The sequence below is a fragment of the Dunckerocampus dactyliophorus genome, chromosome 5 (assembly GCF_027744805.1).
Source record: "Dunckerocampus dactyliophorus isolate RoL2022-P2 chromosome 5, RoL_Ddac_1.1, whole genome shotgun sequence".
In the NCBI taxonomy this organism is placed as follows: domain Eukaryota; kingdom Metazoa; phylum Chordata; class Actinopteri; order Syngnathiformes; family Syngnathidae; genus Dunckerocampus; species Dunckerocampus dactyliophorus.
This window is the reverse complement of record NC_072823.1, coordinates 12,218,047-12,239,935: the sequence shown is the minus strand read 5'-3', so window position 1 is coordinate 12,239,935 and position 21,889 is coordinate 12,218,047. Positions and strand designations below refer to the sequence as shown.

Genomic DNA, 21,889 nt, shown 5'->3' with positions numbered 1-21,889 from the left:
ACGTGTTCATAGGACCACAAACCGGGACGAGGGGGCCTTTGCACTCCCTCACACCTGGGATGTGGTCCTAAAGAAGTCGGACGGCGGATGGCGCTGTCGCCCTGCCTTCACTGACAGGAAGCCAGCGACAACAGCTGTGTAAATCAGCTGACATGACGTCACAGGAACATCTCATGACCACTCTGCGGAAGACTGCAAGTGGGCAGTCCAATCTGTCAGGTACAAAAACACTAGCTAACCCCGGTCTGTAAAAAAAAACTTTTTAGAATGTAACATGAAGTTTTCCAATGCAACCTGTATGAATGTTCGGAATAAATCAAACCATACCAAGAGCCCAAATGTTCTACAGTCACCTATGATATCAAATTGTTCACTTCATTCAAATATTGCAACAACCTTGCCGAGTTACAATAAGACATTCTGTTTGACATCGTCTTGGAGCTTCCAGCTGATTTGATACCTGAGGCAAACGTTACACAACCACTATTTGAATCCAATAAGCCTGCTGAACCTGTCATCTTATTAGATTTAGCACTCCTGCCTCTGAGCTGTCAATTTGTTTGAATTGTGGCACACATTGAATGCAACCAGGCCACCTGCCTTGTGCAGACGATCATCATCAATATTAAATGCAGGTATTAAAGCACTGGAGATGTGCAAGTTGTTCAAAACTTGCAAGTTTTTAACTGAACGACAAGTATTTGTCTTCATTAACTCATTCACTTGATCACTACTGCAACACCGCAAGTCAAAAGGAAACAAGTTAACACGTCGTCTGTGTAGGCTCTCAGTCGTACAGGAGTTGTCCAACGAGGGAAAGGCTTCTTGAGACGTCATCTGTACTTCTGTGAAGAAGGTGTCGGACGTTTCGCTCCTCATCCGAAGAGCTTCGTCAGCAAACTAATAAGTGCTCCGCCCAGGCTTAGTGTCAGGAACCAATAGGAGGAGGGTGTTGGCACACCAATTCCGCCCACTCTTACTGTATTTAAGGCCTAGGCTACCAGCACTTATTAGTTCGCTGACGAAGCTCTTCGGATGAGGAGCGAAACGTCCGACACCTTTTTCACAAGTTTACACGTCACAAATTGTGCAACAGCATTTGCAAAGCAACAGATGTGGTTCTTGTTTCAAATCAACTCTCCTTTCCTTTTCCTGCTTGAGCTGCCTCACAGCTCAACAAAACGAACGATTCATTCGCTCAGCCTGCGAGTTTCACTGATTCACGGGCGCAACTTCGCACATGTGAAAGTTTGTGCGTGGGCTTTGTGCGTACCCGATTCACGTCAGTGAATGACTCATGAGAACTCGAGTCAGTAAAAGGAATCGAGTTTCCCACCACGACTGAGCATCTGGTTTCAGCTCATGTAATGAGACACTTAGAAATACTATACAGAGGCAGAAACACTGCCACAGTGGTTATGATGTTGACTTGCATATTGATATGTCATGTTTTTACTTCAAAATAAAAGCTTACATACTATTTTGCTGATACACAGGCCTGTTGATACGATGGCAACCGAGCATCACCTACTAAAATGGTCAAGTATAAGGATGCTTCTCACCAGAAGTGAGCAATTCCATTCAACATGAAAGTTCCTGTTGTAGCAGCTAAAATCAGTCGGCACATCTTTCCCCACAAGAGCGGGGCTAGGAAAAAAGAATTGGTTGTCACTGAGGACTGCAAGGCCAGACAGACTAACCTGTGCACTACCTGTGCCAAGAGGATGCAAGTGAGCCAACTTCAGCCCAATACCTGGAGCGAGTCCTGAGCCAGGTCCTGAAAACTCAGCTGAATGGAAGAACAAAATCTGAGGCATGAAGGTGAACCGTATGCCCTGCCTGTCATCAGATGTCCTGCCGTAATAAGCTGCCCGAAGGAGGCGATAAAAGCTGTAGCGGAGCTACAGGGTTCCCAGGGGTGACTGTGGTCGCTGCATTTCACTGCAGCACACAACTTTCGGTGTGGAGGAGCTGTCGATAAAAGCACGTCTTGCATGAACTGCAAGCTGCAGGTAAGTTTTCCATGATTACTTTTGTCGGTTCCGGTCAAGTTTTCTCACTATGTTGACTTTGACTTAAATTCTGAAGCGTCATTCAGCACAGCACATTATTCTGTTAACAATGGGAGCTGCAGCAGCATGAGCGCGCAGAAAGTCTAAAGTTAAAACAGGAGTGCCATCCAGACCACTCAGGTATCAAATTCTTGCCACCCCTATGTGAGCAACGGTCTCACCTTGGCCACCCCAATGAAAAACATTTCATTCATTGCCTCCGCCACTGGTATCACGACAAAGAAGCTTCTCACAATGCATATTTCACTTCAAATCAAGCATTCTAGTGACTGCCTCAGGAAGAAGAGTAATATCATGTACCACTGACAGAAGTGGCTCACGTCAAGAAATCGTTTCAGTGGCTGATGGTTTCAGTAGGCGCTCGTCACGGCAGTACAAGAACAGGTGCTAAGCACAAGCTCAATAGAGACCAGCGTAGTTACAGGTGCAGGGTGTTCTTGCCCCTCAGACAATCCATTATCTAAAAAGTAGAGCTGATAGAAAGAAATGAAGGTTCAGCACAGTGAATATAGAATCAGGTCTAAAGTCTGAGGTATTTCTTTTGTCTTCCTCAGACACTGATTTGCGATAAAACATGTAGATGCTTTTATTGCATTGCATATGATATACAAATGCAATCAAATCAATCAAACTATTAAAATAAAGTACCGGTCCTGTAGTATCATCATACCTAATTCTGCCGTGACCTACTTGCATATGGAATCGATGTAAGTAAAAAGCAGTATTTGCCAGCAAGTGGAAGAAAATAGGGGTCTAACGGTTCACATGGATGTATTTAACCGTTTCGGTTATATTTTATGCTATTTTTCTTGGAGCCAGGACGAGGCAGGACGAGGTACCTTTAGTTGTACCAGGCATCACAATGGATCAATAAACTGAATAAACAAGGGTGAACAAGGGTTCTTGAACCTTGCTGCGAAATACCATCACTTTATGAAAAAGCTAAAAGTGATGTCGTCAACGAGCTATCACACGTGTCCGCTATTTCACTTACGACAGATGGTTGGACTTCGCAACAGAGAGCCATTTAACCGGAACTGTCCATTACATTTTGCCACAACGTTTAAACAGTTGTTTAAGTACAACTGTTTCTTTTATTATTATTTTTTCTATCAAAACAAAACTCAGTGTCTAATTTATTAGAAATATCACCCATATGGGTCGCTTTTATTCATTTGAAAAAAGTTCAGTTTGCAGTCTTTTAAATAAAAGCATTTTAACGACTTTTTTCTGCCTTTTTTTGTACCGAAACTTAACCGAACCGAACACTTAAAGACACTGAACCAAACCCAAATTACATTTTAGTGTACCTTTACACCCCTAGAAGCAAATGCTACACAAAACAGCTTACATCTACATACAAGGGAGTGCAGAATTATTAGGCAAATGAGTATTTTGACCTCATCATCCTCTTTATGCATGTTGTCTTACTCCACACTGTTTAGGCTGGAAAGCCTTCTACCAATGAAGCGTATCAGGTGGTCATCGTGCATCTCTGTAATGAGAAGGGGTGTGGTCTAATGACATCAACACCCTATCTCTGGTGTGCACTATTATTAAGCAACTTCCTTTCCTTTGGCAAAATGGGTCAGAAGAGGGACTTGACAGGCTCCGAAAAGTCAAAAATAGTGAGATATCTTGCAGAGGGATGCAGCACTCTTAAAATTGCCAAGCTTCTGAAGCGTGATCATCGAACAATCAAGCGGTTCATTCTAAACAGTCAAAGGGGTCGCAAGAAGCGTGTGGAAAAACCAAGGTGCAAAATAACTGCCCATGAACTGAGGAAGGTTAAGCGTGCAGCTGCCAAGATGCCGCTTGCCACCATTTTGCCATATTTCAGAGCTGCAACATCACTGGAGTGCCCAAAAGCACAAGGTGTGCAATACTCAGAGACATGGACAAGATAAGAAAGGCTAAAAAAATGACCACCACTGAACAAGACACAAGCTGAAACGTCAAGACTGGGCCAAGAAACATCTCAAGACTGATTTTTCTCAGGTTTTATGGACTGATGAAATGAGAGTGAGTCTTGATGGGCCCGTGGCTGGATCGGTAAAGGGCAGAGAGCTCCAGTCCGACTCAGACGCCAGCAAGGTGGAGGTGGGGTACTGGTATGGGCTGGTATCACCAAAGATGAGCTTGTGGGGCCTTTTCGGGTTGAGGATGGAGTCAAGCTCAACTCCCAGTCCTACTGCCAGTTTCTGGAAGACACCTTCTTCAAGCAGTGGTACAGGAAGAAGTCCGAATCCTTCAAGAAAAACATGATGTTCATGCAGGACAGTGCTCCATCACAAGCATCCAAGTACTCCACAGCGTGGCTGGCAAGAAAAGGTCTAAAACAAGAAAAACTAATGACGTGGCCTCCTTGTTCACCCGATCTGAACCCCATAGAGAACCTGTGGTCCCTCATCAAATGTGAGTTTTACAAGGAGGGTAAACAGTACACCTCTCTGAACAGTGTCTGGGAGGTCGTGGTTGCTGCTGCACGCAATGTTGATCGTGAACAGATCAAAACACTGACAGAATCCATGGATGGCAGGCTTTTGAGTGTCCTTGCAAAGAAAGGTGGCTGTATTGGTCACCGATTCATTTTTGTTTTGTTTTTGAATGTCAGAAATGGATAATTGTGAATGTTGGGCTGTTCTATTGGTTTCCCTGGGGAAAATAAATAATTGAAATGGGTATATATTTGTTTTTTGTTAAGTTGCCTAATAATAATTATGCACAGTAATAGTCACCTGCACGCACAGATATCCTTCTAAAATAGCTAAAACTAAAAAAGCCCCACTCCAACTTCCAAAAATATTCAGCTTTGATATTAATGAGTCTTTTGGGCTCATTAAGAACGTGGTTGTTGTATAATAATAAAATTAATCCTCAAAAATACAACTTGCCAAATAATTCTGCACTCCCTTGTAAGTCCTTCTGCATAGGAGATGATGTCACCATTGAGCATTTCATATTATTTTATTCATTATGCATTTTCCAAAATGTATCTTTATGATTGACCAAATATCCTTCAGAGCGCAGTCATCAGTAAAACTTCTATTGTGCCATCACCATCTAGTGGAGTAATGATGTAAGTACACAATAAGGTTCGAGAACGGATCAAACTGGAACAGTATTAGGAACATACAGTCATTGAAAACTGATTAGACATGTTTCTTCAGTATTGATCCATTTTAATGCCTGGTACAACTAAAAGGTACATTTTTTTGCACAAATGTAACAAATATAGCTCATAAGAGTTGAATTTAAGAGCTGATATCTCGCAACTTCCATGGTTTTCTTGATGATAACCAAAATCACTTAAGTTCTTACATGAATAGCTCTAGCATTGTACTGCCAAAAACTTTAACTCTTGAGCTATTTTTGTTGTCGTTGTTATATTTGTCCACACAAAGCTACATTTCGTTGGATCAGGCATTAAAATGAACAAGAAACTGAAGAAACAAGGGTGGTCTCATCATTTTTTCCATGGCCCTAGACAAAAAAATATGTAAATGTATTATTTTTGTTTAATGTCTGCATCCCTCTTTAGGAATCCGTTTGTATGTTTTTAATATTAAAAAAGCTGATTAGTTAATGTTTTTTAAAAAAAGGTAACAATGATAGTAAAATATTTTTGTAGCGTATGAGAATAATATACAATATACTGTGTTATAATATATGTTATTTAATATTCAAAATGTTTATTGTCATGTGCACAGTAAAGAAACACGTTTCCCTATACAATGAAATTCTTGCTGGATCCTCAGAATATCAGCATAAAAAAATATAAGAATAAGAATAAAAAAAATGTGTAAAAATAGATAAGACATAAGTAAAATAAACAAGATAAATATTAAGGCATAAAAATAGTATATACAAATGAAAGAACTGCAGTGTGCTGTGCAAAAAGGGAGAATTTCAAGTATTCAGGTTGGTATGAAAGTGTCTGTAGTGTAATGTTCTGATCAGCTGCTTAAGAATCTGTTGGCGGTGGGGTAGAACGGGTTCTTTAGACGGGTTGTGCTGCATTAAACATCCTGTACCTCCGTCCTGAGGGCAGAGGGCATAAATATAATAAAATATATATAATATAATGTAATATATATACTGTCGTATATACAGTCGTGGAAAAAATGATGAGACCACCCTCGTTTGTTCAGTTTCTTGTTCATTTGAATACTTGATACAACTAAATGTACATTTGTTTGGACAAATATAACAATGACAACAAAAATTGCTCATAAGAGTTACATTGTTTGGCAGTACAATGCTAGAGCTATTTAATTGATTTTGGTTATCATCAAGAAAACCATGGAACTTCCTAGATATCAGCTCTTCCGTTAAACTCTTATGAACTATATTTGTTATCATTATATTTATATAATTGATTAAATTATATAAATGGATCAATAAACTGAAGAAACAAGGGTGGTCTAATATTTTTTTTTCCATGACTGTATATAACTCTTTTTAAAAAGTAGCAAATAATAAATAATGACTTAATACAAATGGTTGTATTAACAATGACAAAAACAATATTTCAACATTCCCCTTTTATTGCAAATGTGGTTTCATACAAAACTGTCACAGAAGCAACAAGAGGCTTGCAAACCAACAAACACAAACTGTTACGGCTGCCAAATCTCTCGACCTCACTGGTGGAAAATGCCTGCAGTCATGAGAGCTTTGATCGCCCATTTCATCGAAACAGCAACAAATGTTAAGATCATTTTTTTTGCACCGCCAATAAAAAACGCAATGCAAACTTTCAGTATGCTCTCCTTGTCCGACACGTTTGAATACTCTCAAGACAAAATCCTATCTTAGCATTCAGAACACAGCAATGTGTATGATATGACATTTTTGAGGCACAGACTGGCAAAGTCTGTCAGGCAGACTTTGGATGATAGCTAACTTGCCCTGGCACATGCAGATACTGTCTGTTGCAGTTCTAATGCTACATTAGCTGGTATGACCAGTATATACTTGTATACCTGGAGTCAGTACGTTTGTTACTCAGAAATGTTGGTTGGTTTCCAGATAAACATGACAAGGTATGGTTTTACTGTGCTTCAATAAAACTGTCAATATTTAATTGCCTTCCCGTGATTTCTAACTACTAACATTTCATTTCAACATCCATCCGGCATTAACAAATGAAAGTTGCCGTAACATTTTAAAAGAATGGTGCCCATTTTTGCATACTTGGCGTAATCTGACCATTTTAAAGTGGAGTGAATTGCTTATTTTGAAAGTTTACCCCTTTATGGTAATTTATTTTAACAGAGAGACAACATGAATTAAATGCAAGTTATAAATTAATTTCTATGTGATATATCTCACCGTCCAACAAACTAGCGAGTATTCTGACAAAATCCCGCGCATAAATTAGTCCTGTCCCTTCAGCAGTGTTGGTGAGATAGAGACCACTGTCGGTGTGATCATTTCAAAGTGGAAGAAATACACAGTAACAGTCAATTGCGCTCACTCTGGAGCTCCCTGCAACATCGGAGAAAGGTGAGGGAGATTCTGACAAAAGTGAGAGATCGAGCTCAGAATTACAAGAGAGGAGCGAGTTGGGACCACAACTGCCAAGAAAAGCATTGGTAACTCACTTTGGTGTTCTAGACTCACATACTCCAACTGGACTCGACCTGTAAGGAGGAAGAGAAATGCTCACACAAAGAACATCATCCTCACTTCAAGCATGTAAGTGGAAACATTCCGTCTTGGGGAAGACTTCACCGCCTTGACTGACTGGCATGTACCAACGAAATCTTGGATGACACTGAAGATGGGCCCGTAGATGAGTCTTCCAGCATGACGATGACCCAAAATATACGGCCAAGACGACAAATGAGTGGCACAAGAAGAAGCACGTTGAGATCTTGAAGTTGCCTAGCCAGTCTTCCTAGGCCCGGGGCCCCCGCTGCCCCTAGCACTTTGTGGATTGTGTATATTGAATTAACAAAGTGAACAAATTAATCCGTGATTGCTGTGATATTCAAAGGTGAAGGATGATGTAAGCTTTTCTTGCCTACTCCTTTTCAGACATTGAATTGTGGAACTCTAAATATAAGATGTACTCCAACGTAAACTAAAGTCTCCAGACCTTAAACCCTTCGAAAATCTGAGGAGGCAGCCAAAAGGATTCAGAGAATATCTTTAAAAAGGAATGGACCAAAATCCACCCTCGGATGTGTGCAACCTGGTGACTACAAGAAATGTCTAACCTCTGTGTTCCTCCACCAAGTCAATTTTTGCTTGGGCATCGCATATTTATTTGTTTTCTGGATTTTTTTATATGTTGTCTGTCTCTGTTAAATTAAACTTATCAAAAATATGGACTGTTCATATAATTATAAGGGGTCAAGTTACAAAATCAGCAAGGGATTATTTCCACACTGAGCATGAAATTATTTTGCATGTAATGTCATATGGCTAGTTGACAATGCTGGAAAATGGGAAAAATTCTCACATAAGATGAGAAGTATAAATGTTACTTCCTGTCTCTGTGCTACATACTAAACTAGTGGTACTGCAAAACATTGTAATTGCGACTGCCTCGACTCCTTTTTGACAGCCGGACCACCTCCATAGGTGTCAAGTGCAGATTGTGTACACTCGTTCATCCATTTTTAGAGGAAAAACATATTTTAGCGACAGCTCCAGTGAAAAAGCTGACGGTTTCCACTTAAAGCAGATTGATTATTCTGAGAAATGTGCAAGATGAATTTTATCCCAGCTGTTTTTCAGATTTATTTCATGCCGTAGATGCAAAAATGACCAAAATACATGAAAACTACAGCGCTATTACTTAATAATTGTGTAGTGCTCTAAAGTAAAAAAAAATAAAAAATCAATCAGCCTGTGAGCTAATGTTATACACAGGCTTCACCTCACCTATTCTGGCTTCCTTCTGCTCTTTGAGTCACCTCACTAAGTCATAATGACCAACCATACATCCATCCGTCACCTGCCCTGTACACACAACATCAACATTCCTCCATGTCATTGTTATCAAATACATCAATAGTGACATACATATACCCTCTTTTAACACTTGTATAACTCAACAGCACCCCCTAGCAGGGATTAACATTACAGGCGCGTATCTCCTTCCGGTCCTTGCAGTTGGCCAACATTGCGCCTTTAGCTCTTTTCTTCTTCAACATGAAACGCTCCTGGATGCCCCCTCCACATGGTTTGGTGCAGTCTGTCCAGCCGGTCCATGGCTGCATCCCACATCCTTTTGGGGAAAAAAAGAAATCAGAGTAGCATCTCACGTACCATGTGGCACATCAAACTTCTTATCAGCTCATCACCGACCTGCCTGTTCTTCCAAAACTGCATCTCTTCCCTGTTTACCCCTCCTTCTCCTCTTGCCTTCACCCCTCTCGTCTTTTGGTTTTGATCGACACTTCCTGATCTTGCATTTCTTCCTCTGGATGGTCTCGGGACAAGCACTTCCTCCAAACTGTGGCTCCAGTTTTATCATGCGAGTTCGGATGGTGTGTCCTTTACCGCAAGACTTGTTGCACTCAGACCATTCCGACCACTCTGAGACCATGCAGTCGATGGCTGGAAGAAATGTACATCGTGCATACAGAGAGACACACTTAAGTCATTTGTAACAACTAAGGAAAAAACAAGATGAAAATTTGCAGTGAAAGTCTACCATCACAAACTAATTGTTCAAATGAGGACATTAAAACGTAAAAACCTGCAAAAGAGTCAGTGCCTCACCAGCCATGAACCTCTCTACTAGGGTTGAGCATCCAGTCTCCAGCATCGATGGCAACTGGGACAAACATTCTCCCAGGATCCTTCAAATTTTTAAATTTCCATTCCTAGTTTCAATGCCCTGTCCACCAACCGGAAGAAATAACCGCAAACACCAATGAAGAAGAAGGCGGCGCGTACCAACAAAGACTACAAAGTGTGGCTTAACTCACTGATCTGTATAATATATGTGGATAGCTCATACGTCACACGCCACAGAGACGCCATCTTACCACTCACATCTGGACTACATTGGCACAGCATACATTGTGTATAAAGCAGATGAAGAGGCTCGCAGAACATCTATATTTTAAATGAAAAAGCGGGGAGATTCTCCCATTCCTTCAAGTAACGCAACCTTCGTCCCTTAAAAACGATTTGATACGTTATTCTCTATCTTTTAGCTATATTAAATGTACTTTTTCCCCTTCCAATTCTCATTGCCTTTGGGACAAAATTCTACTCTGCACCCTGGCTCAGCACTCCCCTATAGCAATGCATGGTTTTACTCCTCTAGAAAGAGATTTTAATTTTAACTGCACATCCCATCCCTTTTTCTACTAAAATCCATGGTCATGATCCTTCACTTTTTTTTCTTACTTTCATACAATTCACTATGCTCTCGTCTGTGAAAAATATGAATCATAAAAGAGAGTGACTTTGGACAAGTTTTAAAATCATTTAACATTTTTCTGATTTTTTTTGTTTGTGTTATGAAATAGAAATAACCTCTTTTCTGATATAGAAATATATTTTAACAAAAAACACAGGAATAATATGTAATATAATATGTAATAATATATAAACATTGTCTCCATATGGGGGTTCATTTTAAATTCGGGTAAACAAAAAAAAACAACAAACAAAAACAAAAAAAAAACGTATTTTTTTATATTTGCAAGCAACCGCAAATTATTTAGTAGTCTAGTCGCGGTTGTTTGTTTACATATCCCCCACAGCCCCCTATGTAAAGCCGTTATGACTCAGGTATGGTATGATATCGACAGAAGCGAGTGAGCTACACTGGACTTCCTCTAAGCAGTAAGAATCACGGAAGTCAAACAATAAATGACGTCTGTCTCATGTTCAATGTTACCGAGGGTTTCAAGATGCCCACTGATTTCGTGGAAGTTGGGTGTAAATAAACGATGGGAACTACAGCTGCAGGATGCAGGCTTTGCCAGTTTATTTGCGTCTGTTTCAGTTCTCCTTTCAGTTTCATTTCAGGCCATTATTGGTGAATGTTACTTTGACTCACAAATGACTTTCCAATAATATATAAATTAATAAACATCTTTGCAGTAATACAAGTATCTTGAAGTAATAATTAGCTATATTTCCAGTGTATAAGCTGCTACTTTTTTGTCACGCTTTGAACCCTGTGGCTTATTCAGTGATGTGGCTAATTTGTTGTCACGTTCTGGTCTCACAACATCTTGTGTACTTTGGAGCAGTCATTTTGCGCTCCGTGGAGCGGTGCATGCAATGCAGCTTTCAGGTTCAAGGCAATCAATCTGGTGGCTTTGGCTCGGGTCTGCCGGTGAATCTTGGCAGTGTGGAGCAATGTCGAAAGGTCCACTGTCGCTGGCGGGCTTTGGGGGGCTGTACTGCTGGGTGGTGGGGAGGACAGCCCTGAGGACTATTTGCCTGAGGGTGGGGGTGGCGCTAGGAGCGACAATGAAAGAGAGAGTGAGACTGGCGTGGTGTGTGGCGAGGGAATTGTGGGGATGTTCGGTTCCGACAATGAAGAAGAACACTAGCGTTTTTTGTGCGGAAGGAGGAGGTGGAAGATTACAGCTACTTTCCTGGTGGCTACTGTTTAACCAGCAATATTACACGCACTGTTTGGCTTTTAAAGTAAATGTTCAGCTTTAAAAACTGAAAACGGTTATTATTTGCTCCAAAAGAACTTAGGATGTCTCTCATTTGTAAAGATGGCAATGCATAAGATTTTTACAATTCCATTTTAGATTCTGCTAATGATTTAGTTCTTTATCGACGGTCTTATTGATTCTCATTTGGAACAAAGAAGAACAGGTCTATTGGCAACGACTTTGTTTAGTTTAGAAGTAACATGACCTTATAAACCCAACAGTGAGGTCTGAAGAGGCCCACAGCCTAGGGCTCCTCGATGTTTGGTAAATATTGTTCGTAAAATTAGAAACTGACTCCAAAAATTTGAAATGTTGGGAACCAGTTCTCAACAAGAACATTTTCCAATTTAACTCTGAATGACTATGAACAAATGTAAAAACTGGGATAGTGAGTCACTTACGACATTCAGGCAGCATGCACTTCTCAGTCTGCTCCAACTCTTCATTGCACTGTGCAGGATCGGACTTCAGCATCCTCTGGCGGGTCCGTAGGCCACGTCCACAGGTGACGCTACAGTCACTCCAGTCAGACCATGGTGACAGCATGCATGGGATGGTGTCTGTAGAGACATACGCTATTGGAATCAGTCAGTCGACAAAGTCAGCTTTATCATGCTGCCTATCATATTTGATACCATCATCTTACAGAGAAAGTAAATACTTTTTAACTCACGGCATTCTGGCATCATGCATTTGTCCACTTCTGCCACCTCTGATTTACACATTGATCCATCAATAGGAGGCATTTTAACCATGCGCTCACGTCTTGTCATGCCCATGCCACAGGAGACGCTGCAGGCATCCCACTCCCCCCACTCTGTCACCACACAGCTGCTGGCTGCTATGGGGTGGAGAAAAAAAACACACACAAAAATCTCAAAAGAACAGACACTTTGTGTAATTAAGTTTCTGCCTCTTAAATGTGGTGCTAATTAAAATGCATAGTTAAGGACAAAAGTTGGTCATTACACCTTCAGAAAGTGAAAAGAAGATTTCAGGAAGACTTTCTGCAATATTTTGGAGTGGTTAGTGTGTCCGTGACACAATGACTTTTTGCGGGAGCAGATGTATTTTATGGCATTGTTAATTTAGAGTGTCGACCTGTTTTTTCATGAAAGTCAAAAGAAGAAAAAAAACGGCAGGGCACAGGGAAAGAAGGGCAAATATATGGTAGTTTCCCTGTGAAAACAGGAGGGTTAACAGATATGATTTCTGTCCATTCTCTAACCCAACATTTTTGTGAGAGGACCCAGCTAACAAGGTGTCTTATCACATTGGGATCATGGCTCTGCGCAGGCCAGACAAGTTCTTCATTGCCAGACTCATCCAACCGTAGCTCTTTGTTTGAGCACTGTGACAATTCCTTCCCAAACTGCCTGTATGGAATTGTCCAAATGTCTGAGGAATATATAGAACTGAGATTTGCCTATAATGAATACAGAACAATGTCAATAAGCGAAATGATAAAACACCCGACTCACAGCATTCTTCGTTGACAACACACTTCTCCGTCTCTTCTGTGTTGAGCTGGCAGAGCGAGCCATCCTCTGGGTACTGTTTCACATAACGCTCACGAGACCTCATTCCCATTCCACAGGACACGCTGCAGGCTGACCAACTTATCCATTCTGACATCATGCATGTCGATGGCTCTGCACATCAGGACAGTAGAAATGACAACACGTTCGGCTGTTGCACGCATTTTACTTTCATTTTGCAAGAATTTAGGAGTTAAGCTAGTTGGCAGGTTTTATATTATAGAAGTGTTGCTGTTCATTTGAGTTCAGTTCTTTCATATTAGGCAGCCATTAGTGCATATCACAGTGGCTTATGTGCACGCTAAGTTGTTTACTCAAAAAATAAAAATGCCCGCTGTTCATGTTTGAGCAGAGGGAGTTGACAAAATTGCAAACAACATACTTTTTTACACGAGTTGATTTGGAGTTGTGGGCGGCATTGCTCAGGAGGTGAAGAGGGTTCCTGGTTTGAATCCCGCTTCCTCCATCGCAGTCGCTAATGTTGTGTGTTTTGGAAAGACACTTCACCCACGTCGCCCACACATAATGGTTGCCCACTGCTCCTCAAAAGAATGGGTTAAACGCTAACAGAGACTAATTTCTCTGTACTTAGCATTTGACACTAAAAAAAGATCTTTCTTTATCCCACGAAATGTTTGTATTCCAGATATGCAGTAGTAGTAAAACCTTTTAATGGATAGTTACAAAGGAGTGTCATTACATCAGTTGACAGTTCCAGTTGCTCTGGTAAAGGTTACATGATTTAATGCAATTCTCAAATTGTGTTGCTAAGAATCACTTGCGTGAGTGAGCATAAAATATTTGCCCATTTTAACAGTTTAACCTAAAGCAGAGAGAGGGAATTATAGTACAGTTGTCATCCTCACGCTCATACTGCCTTCTTCGCTGGACGTCTATTCGAAATCAAGACACATAAACAGCCACACCGCCATCTTTGTTTTTATTTAGTATTATTCATGTTTGGAGGGACTGAAACGAGATATTTTCTGTCATTGCTACATCGTAGACAAGATGCAGGCGGTGATTCATGCCTGTTGAAAACATTTGTGCTCCTGAGAGTTCATCTCAATAACAGATACCTGATGCTTTTAGTAGTGATTCACTTCATTCTGATCCAATGCCTTATTGATGTGAGAAAGTGCCCAGAAATACAATAACTGCTTATGTTTTTAGTCTTTTTTTGTGTCTTTTGTCAATTTAAATTGTATTGAATGAGAAGATGTTTGAGTGAAATCAGAAGTGATTTAGCTAGAGGGCGCTATTCATAATATAATGACAGAGAAATTGGAAGTAAAAAATGAAATCCGACAATAAAAGAGAGTCCTTGCATGTAGGCTACATAGGTGGATGGTGCCTCACGATATTTTCATTGAACAGCACCACTGTAATGGTTATGCTTGTTAAAGACGGCTGTGAATAAATAGCTAATCCGAATGCTTCTCTGAGGTAGATAAGGGACCACCAAAATTCCTAATTAGAGATGACTGTATTATGTGACATTCTCTTCATGAACCATCTACTCTGTTGACACGGTATCTGTACAACCTTGGCCCCAATTAAATTTCCCGATAAAACAATCTGTCAGGTTGTGAAAAAAATAATTAACACAGCCACTTTTTTTCTCCATTCCTTTCCTTTGGTTTAAGCAAAAATAAATCATCAAGAGTCACAGACTATCTACTTGTCAATGCAAGATAAATAACTATGCTTATGTGTGCATATCAATGTATAACTTTTGAATACAAAACTAAGCAAGTACAACATCAAGTACATCCTCAACGTCACCCCCAACCTGCCCAACATGTTTGAGCATGAGGGCGACTTCAAGTTCGACACGAGCGAAACAGGAGAAAGTGATGCTTCTTTGAATGATGATGTGCTAAAACTAACTAGATCATCATTTCATCAAATGAAAGTTTCAGTAGAAAAGCTAAAAGTACAGAGGGTGTGTGAGGGTGGGGGTACCGGGGGTTTGAACAACGTTTTAGTAAGTTATTTAATACGACTTTTATCAGTGACAAACGGTGAGGTACTGACTTTGGAGTTTTTTTAAATGTTAATACAGGTTACACATTAAAAGAGTAATTAACTTTGGTTAAAAAATGTTTCCAAACTGTTTTCGGATACTTCTTAGTCCCATTCATTAACTTTTTATTAACTGAAAAGCATGTGTTCTTACCAGTTCTCCAGGAAAAGTGCTGACACTTAGTTTTGAAAGTCTGATCACCTCCTGGCGAGGTTGGTTATGTAATGCTTCATCTTGGCAGTCTAGCATCTAGCTCTAGCCAGCACTGCTGGTTGGGTATTTCAATAAAATAACAAATTTACAAAGCACTGGCTTTTCCTCTGTGCACGGACATCTACCACATCTCTCCAACCCTTCATCGGTACTGCAAGTACATTTCTGTTTATTTTATTGTCTGGTTAGCAAGAATAATGTCACACTCACATTAAAGACATTACACAGGCTGTAGCAGGTCATGGTGTATAATAAATGTTTCTGCAACATTATTTTATCGTAGGCAGGGCTTGCGTACTAAACCAAGATGGTGTCCTCACCTTAGGTTTCTTCCCTGTATTCGATCGGATAATGTGCAAATTCAGTGATTTTCACTTAAGCAAATGTTAAAAGTGATGGGACTCATACGGAGAATACAGTTCAATGGACACATATTAATATTTATTTTATGTTATTGGTCATTTTTCTTTTTTTGTTTTCATCATGACAAGTGAGGCTCTGCCTCACCTGCCTCCCCATGTCACTGACTTTTATGTAATACTTATTCCATTCTGTCTATACAGAGATTTTGCAACTTTACAGAAGTAGGGTTGGATCAAGTTTAGGAAGAGTCAAATTTTACACGGGACAATTTTTAAAACTGATAAATGTGTATGAGTGCTCACCCTGCATACTGCATCCAGGTCCCATGCAGGACTGAAAATCTTGAGTGTGGGGGCACGGAACGCTGAGGTCCAGCTGCGCCTTAAGCATCCTTTGCCTCATCCGTCTGCCTTTATCACATGAGGCGCTGCTGCAAGCTGACCAGGGAGACCAGCCAGAGTAAATACACGTCTCGGGGGTGTCATCTAGGATGGAAAATTTCAATGTTGATTTGGGTGGACTTGGATGTCACAAAGAGAAACTTCCACAGTTTCACATGGTCGTCTCTTGTTTTCATTTGAAACACTGAATCTTTATAGGATTCCAAACTGCGTCTACTGTATGTACTGTATATGCGGTGATGTTTTTTTCTTTGTCTGGTTTGGTGAGGATGGATACGGAGTGAATTGTGTAAACTTAAATTTGTTAAATATGCCAGGATACATTGTGCTATGTGTCAATTGATTTAATGTCAAACAGTGGTGACTGCTTTAAAGGCAGTTGAGCAAAATCTTGTGATGAATGTTACAGTCCTCATTACAAATTAAGGGTGAAACTTGGTTGCTACTTTAGAAACAACTCATGTTTTTCTCTCAGAGCTAGAAAGCTTCTGATGTCAGCTACTCTTTTGCCTGTACTGTTGTTTATATGTGTGCTTCATACAGCTGCCTACAGTCCTTGACTCCGGTCTACCGCTGTGCTTTGAGGCTGAGGCACCACTGCGAACTGTACGCTAAAGCTTGCATGCCCTCCTTGACTGTAAGGCGATATTCACTTTGGATGACTCTGGTTGATAAAGTTCTTCTTGGCTTGGGTCCTACTTATTTATGCACTTTTCTGAAGAGAACTGAAAAACCAATGATGTTTTGCATCTTTCTACTCCCCATGTTCAAACTGAAACAGGGAAAAAAGCATCAAGTTTGTCTGCCTATGCTTGGAATGCTCTCCAACCTAAATTTTAAATGTCACAATTTGTTTCATTGGAAGCCTGCTGCGCTAGCTTAAGAAACCGACAACAGAAAGTGCCTGTGTTCTTAAATTGTTACTGCAATATTAACTCCTTCACCTTAAAAAAAATTGTTTGGTCTTTATATTTCAAGGTCTGTTTTTTTCATTATGTATGCTGTTGCCTTTCTTGGCCAGATTACCCTTGTGAAAGAGGTCTCAATAGGTATTTCATCTGGTTAAATAAAGGTTAAGTAAATAAAAAAAATAAATACAAACAATGCGGACCAATGATATTGGAAGAAATACAAGCACATGACACTGTACATATTCTAGTTTCTGGTATGTAGCCAGCTTACTATAAGTGGTTTGTCCTCCAACACAAAATTTAGGCTTAACTTTACGGTTCAACTAGTAAGTGAGTTTCATCTATCCTCTATGGTGATGGAGTGATTGTGTACACTGTACCTTTCTCCGTTTCCTCTTGCCCAATGTCAGCTACAATGTCATCAATGCTGTCTGGTACCACATTACACTGCTCTCCCTGTGCAGACAAGGACAAGTACAATAACGCAAATAATGCCTCCCCAAAAACATCTGTTCAAAACCTCTTTCTTACAATATGACAACATATTAGGGATCGAGATCGGCTGCCGATCTGCTGTGTTTTGAAGATCGGATAATATTGGCTTTCGCCACAAGATTGCCGTAAAACGTTTGTAACATCTGGGCCATACTTCAACATGGTAGGCATGGTAATGCGCCTCAAAGCTGGTTGCCACTCGACTCCCACCACCCGCAAGAAGAAGAAAACGCAACACCACAGTGCAGACATGTCCACGGTGTACCGCGGTGAAGTTCGTTTCACGTTGGACATTCGGCTCTGTAGCTGCAGTGGTAGTTCCCCCTCACTGTGCTGTGCGCGGGCCGCTCAATCGTGGCGGAATCTCTTCACAAACACTACGATACATGTCGAAACGGTGGTGAAAAACCTCAATTTCATTGTAACACATTGTTATATTGTTATATTTCTCGTGTTATTCAGAACTGGTAAAGGGAACATGTTGTATGGGAAATGAACACATGTATCATCAATTGATGTGAAATGTATTAGTAATTGTGACATGTATGAGCTATTGGATGTGAAACAAAGAGGGGGGTAGGATTGATTAAGCTCTGCTTCTTCCTGCTCCTTTTGGACATTTGGAATTGTGATATGTGATGTACACTGATGTAAAAGAATGTGAGGAAAAAAAAGAATGTTCAAATAAATCCAATCATCATCATGATCATCATCATCATCCCGAGCAAGAATATTTAGAATGCAGTCAGAGTTAAGCTAGAATACCTTTTGAATGCTGTTTTATATTTTTCCACTTCAAATCCATATTTCGAATGCACTCAGTATACAGTATCCAAGAATAAACCAAGAATTTCAATTCCGACAGCATTCTGGCTCATTCTGCCTCTAGTGTGACTGGGGTGTTACAATCTAAACAATATGGTAAATGTCATTATTGGTTTCCACATTAGACCACCGTGCATGTTACCTCCGAATGTCAACTGTGTGAGTTTAAAAGGCACAACATGCCAGAATGATCCAGGAAATAAAGCAGAGAACATATTTTACCTTCCGAGCAATGCGCTCCACCACCACTCTGGCCACAGGGGTAATTGCCCCACCCTCAGGGTCATAGAAGGGGCTCTGAGGGTGATCCAAACTAGTTAAAGGCCGAATCTTCTCTTGGGGAATTGTGGCCTTGTTTGGCGACTGGAAAAATAAACACACAAAACATAAGTGAACTAATTGTATAAAATGGCAGACATGAAAAGTTAACAAGTCGTTTGGGATGGCAATCTCATTATGTCAAGAGTGGGCGTGCCTGCTCTCCACTTACTATTCTGTACAACAGGAGGGGTGTACTACTGTAGACTCAACTGTTGAACAGTGAATCTGCTCTGGCAAAACATATACAGTACCTCCACTGCATGATTAAGATCCATAAGAACATCAAATGCTTTGTCTTTAATGGATGAGTCAATAGGATAATAGGATGATAATAGGAATCTGATAAATCAACAATATTCTCAGGCTGCTGAAAGACAATAAAGTAAATTAGTACTTTCTATAAAGAAAGAGAAAAAAATACTTCAAAGTACCACTGAAAAACCAAAAGCCTCTGTATTATTTCAACCTTAAAAAACAGCCATCAACTTATACGTACAGTACATGTCCCCAAATGTAAGTAATTCTCCAAACTACCGGTAAGCTACTGTGAGCATTATTGCTGTATACTTTCTTATGCATAGCAAGTCATGGTAACTCTTCAGGGTACAGTGCAGACTGCACTTACTGTTTGTGTATTTTACTGTTTTGTAGCCCATCAAATTAAAGGCCTTTTGATGTTTTCAAACCTCTTTGAGTGCCTGGACCTGGGTTTTTTTATGCCCTTTTATTCCAGGCATAAGTCTTGCTCCCTTTTTTGGGATATTCCCTTCCATGAGCACCGGTGGTTTGAGGGACACCAGCAGCACTTCAGTCGCCTGTTTAACTCAGCACACTATTCACTATTTGGCAGGGCAGTTTCTTCGCTGGCTAGCGTCGAATATCTGTGTCTATCTCAGCTGATTTACACTCAACAGTCACAGAATTAGAGGCACCTGCACAATCTGTTGATATGAATCAGGTATGGGAACCACTGCTCTAACCTACTACTTTTGCCCAAATCAGTGTGAATTAAAATCAGTATTAAATCACCTTACTTCATACGAGATACCACTGTCAGTGCCAGCATCCCAGGGAATAAGCTCTGTCTCCAGTCGCTGGACCCAGCCGCACTCTTTGGTACAAAGGTCCTCTCCTGACAGTCCTACGTTCCAGTCAGGACTAGGTCCGAGCATGATGAGAAAGGACATCAGGTGACGAGTTTGGTCCACAGAAAACTCTGCCGATGGAGCAGCACGCCTGGTGTGGAAAGGGAAGGAAACAAGCTGTAAATATGGTACATCCATCCACCCGTTCTCCTCTATCATTTGTTTAAGGTCACAAGGAAGCTGCAGCAGGGTACGTAATGTACTGTAGGTAATAATGCTGCACATACTATGGATGACAACATAAGTAAAAATAACTTAAAGTGATAAAAATGTATTCCAACTTTAGCATTACTAATACTAACTGTTGTTAGTGGTGGAAATTAAAAAGGTAAAAAAATAAATAAATACTTTGATTATTTATTTACTTCCATTATTCAGATGTGGAAGAAAGAAATGTGTTCTTGTTAACAATCCACCATAAACATAACTATTGCATTACTCATTGCTTAGTCTGTCTTCCGTGTTATGGTACAGATATCTCTTCCTTTTATCGTGTCTTCTTGCTCATGGTTTTGTAATTTTACAGCAGTAATTTTCCTACCCTGCTGTGTATTTTCTGCTTTATGTCAGCTGTTAGTTTGTCCCACAGTGCTTTTAGATACACTTTGGTCTTCTCTTGTTAGTTTTTTAATTTGCATATTCCGTTGTGCTGTGGACTTGACTTTTGTCACACACTGCCTCTGTCTCGAAATGCCCCAATATGTTAACATTAAGCCATATGGAAGATGATAATGTTTGGCTGAACCTATACAGAATAACATTAAATTCTTAAATAAATCCACTATGCAACTAATAATAAGCAATATATGGATCCCGTCAACCTTCTCAAGCTTCAAGCTCAAGCAGGAGATGACACCTATTGTCACAGACCAGTCCTGACTAAAGCAGCTAGTTGGGAACCTTCCCTTGTGTCCTACCAGCTGTGTCTTCATTTAGTGATGCATATGTATCGTTTGTCAATTCAATTCAAAAACGAATCAGGAGGGGAGCTTAATGTCAGCTGACTGATATGACATCTGCAAAGTGACATTTAAGCCATCGGGAAGATCTAGGTTCGAATCTCTGTTGGGCATCTCTGCGTGGAGTTTGCATGTTCTCCCTGTGCTTGCGTGGGTTTTCTCTGGTACTCCAGTTTCCTCCCACATTCCAAAAACATGCATGTTAGGTTAATTGCCGACTCTAAATTGTCCATAGGTATGAATGTGAGTGTGAATGGTTGTTTGTCTATATGGTGTACCCTGCCTCTCGCCCGAAGTCAGCTGGGATAGGCTCCAGCATACCCACGACCCTAGTGAGGATAAGCGGCACAGAAGATGGATGGATGGATAACAAATGAGACAAATTATAATGTATGTATGTTTTGCTGATGTGTTGAACATCTTTCCCGGTGACTACCTAGCGCGTTGCTAATGTAGCGCTGCTCCAAGCGGGACTGAACACGTGTTTTGTTTAGTAGACAAAGTGACAGGGTGTTACTTACAGGTTGAGCGGCTGCCACGCAGGCCATTGGGCTTTGGTTTTAATGACAGTCAGGACTTCATCTCCCTAAACGGAAACAAAAAAGGAGCACTTAAATAAAGGGACAGAAAAAAGGTTAAGATCATGCCATATTTCACTGACTTAAAGGAAAATTGCACTTTTATTTGGAATTTTGCCCATCATCCACAATCCTTATGTGAGACATGAACACATGTCTTTCTCTTTTCTGTGCGTTCTACAGATATAAAAACACATAAAGAGACCCAGTTGTTCCTGTGACAAACCTCACAGCGGACACAGCAACTTGACACCCAATGCTATTTCACAGACAATTCACTGACTGCACAACACATCACATAAAACATCAGTAAAATCACATCTCTTATTCGGCCAAAAGTAGACTAAGATGTGATGTGCTGTGGTCCAGCTACTGATTAGATCAGCATTATAAAA

At 40.4% G+C, this 21,889-nt stretch overlaps 1 protein-coding gene across 2 annotated transcripts in view; it reads right to left on the bottom strand.

Moving 5' to 3' along the window:
* Positions 1–8,808: 8,808 nt before the first annotated feature.
* The window catches only part of spon1b (spondin 1b), a 73,984-nt gene continuing 60,903 nt past the window's right edge, over positions 8,809–21,889 (bottom strand). Inside the window, exons 7-16 of one of the 2 annotated variants that reach the window (XM_054776211.1) lie at positions 21,438–21,502; positions 19,847–20,048; positions 18,714–18,854; positions 17,552–17,627; positions 16,162–16,344; positions 13,201–13,371; positions 12,393–12,557; positions 12,121–12,279; positions 9,393–9,644; positions 8,809–9,312 (exon numbers count right to left, since the gene is read on the bottom strand). In XM_054776211.1, coding sequence (XP_054632186.1) covers positions 9,149–9,312; positions 9,393–9,644; positions 12,121–12,279; positions 12,393–12,557; positions 13,201–13,371; positions 16,162–16,344; positions 17,552–17,627; positions 18,714–18,854; positions 19,847–20,048; positions 21,438–21,502 — 1,578 coding nt within the window. In that variant the 3' untranslated portion in view covers positions 8,809–9,148. Of the gene's footprint in view, positions 9,313–9,392; positions 9,645–12,120; positions 12,280–12,392; positions 12,561–13,200; positions 13,372–16,161; positions 16,345–17,551; positions 17,628–18,713; positions 18,855–19,846; positions 20,049–21,437; positions 21,503–21,889 lie in introns of both variants that reach the window. The other variant, XM_054776210.1, reaches the window with a different exon arrangement.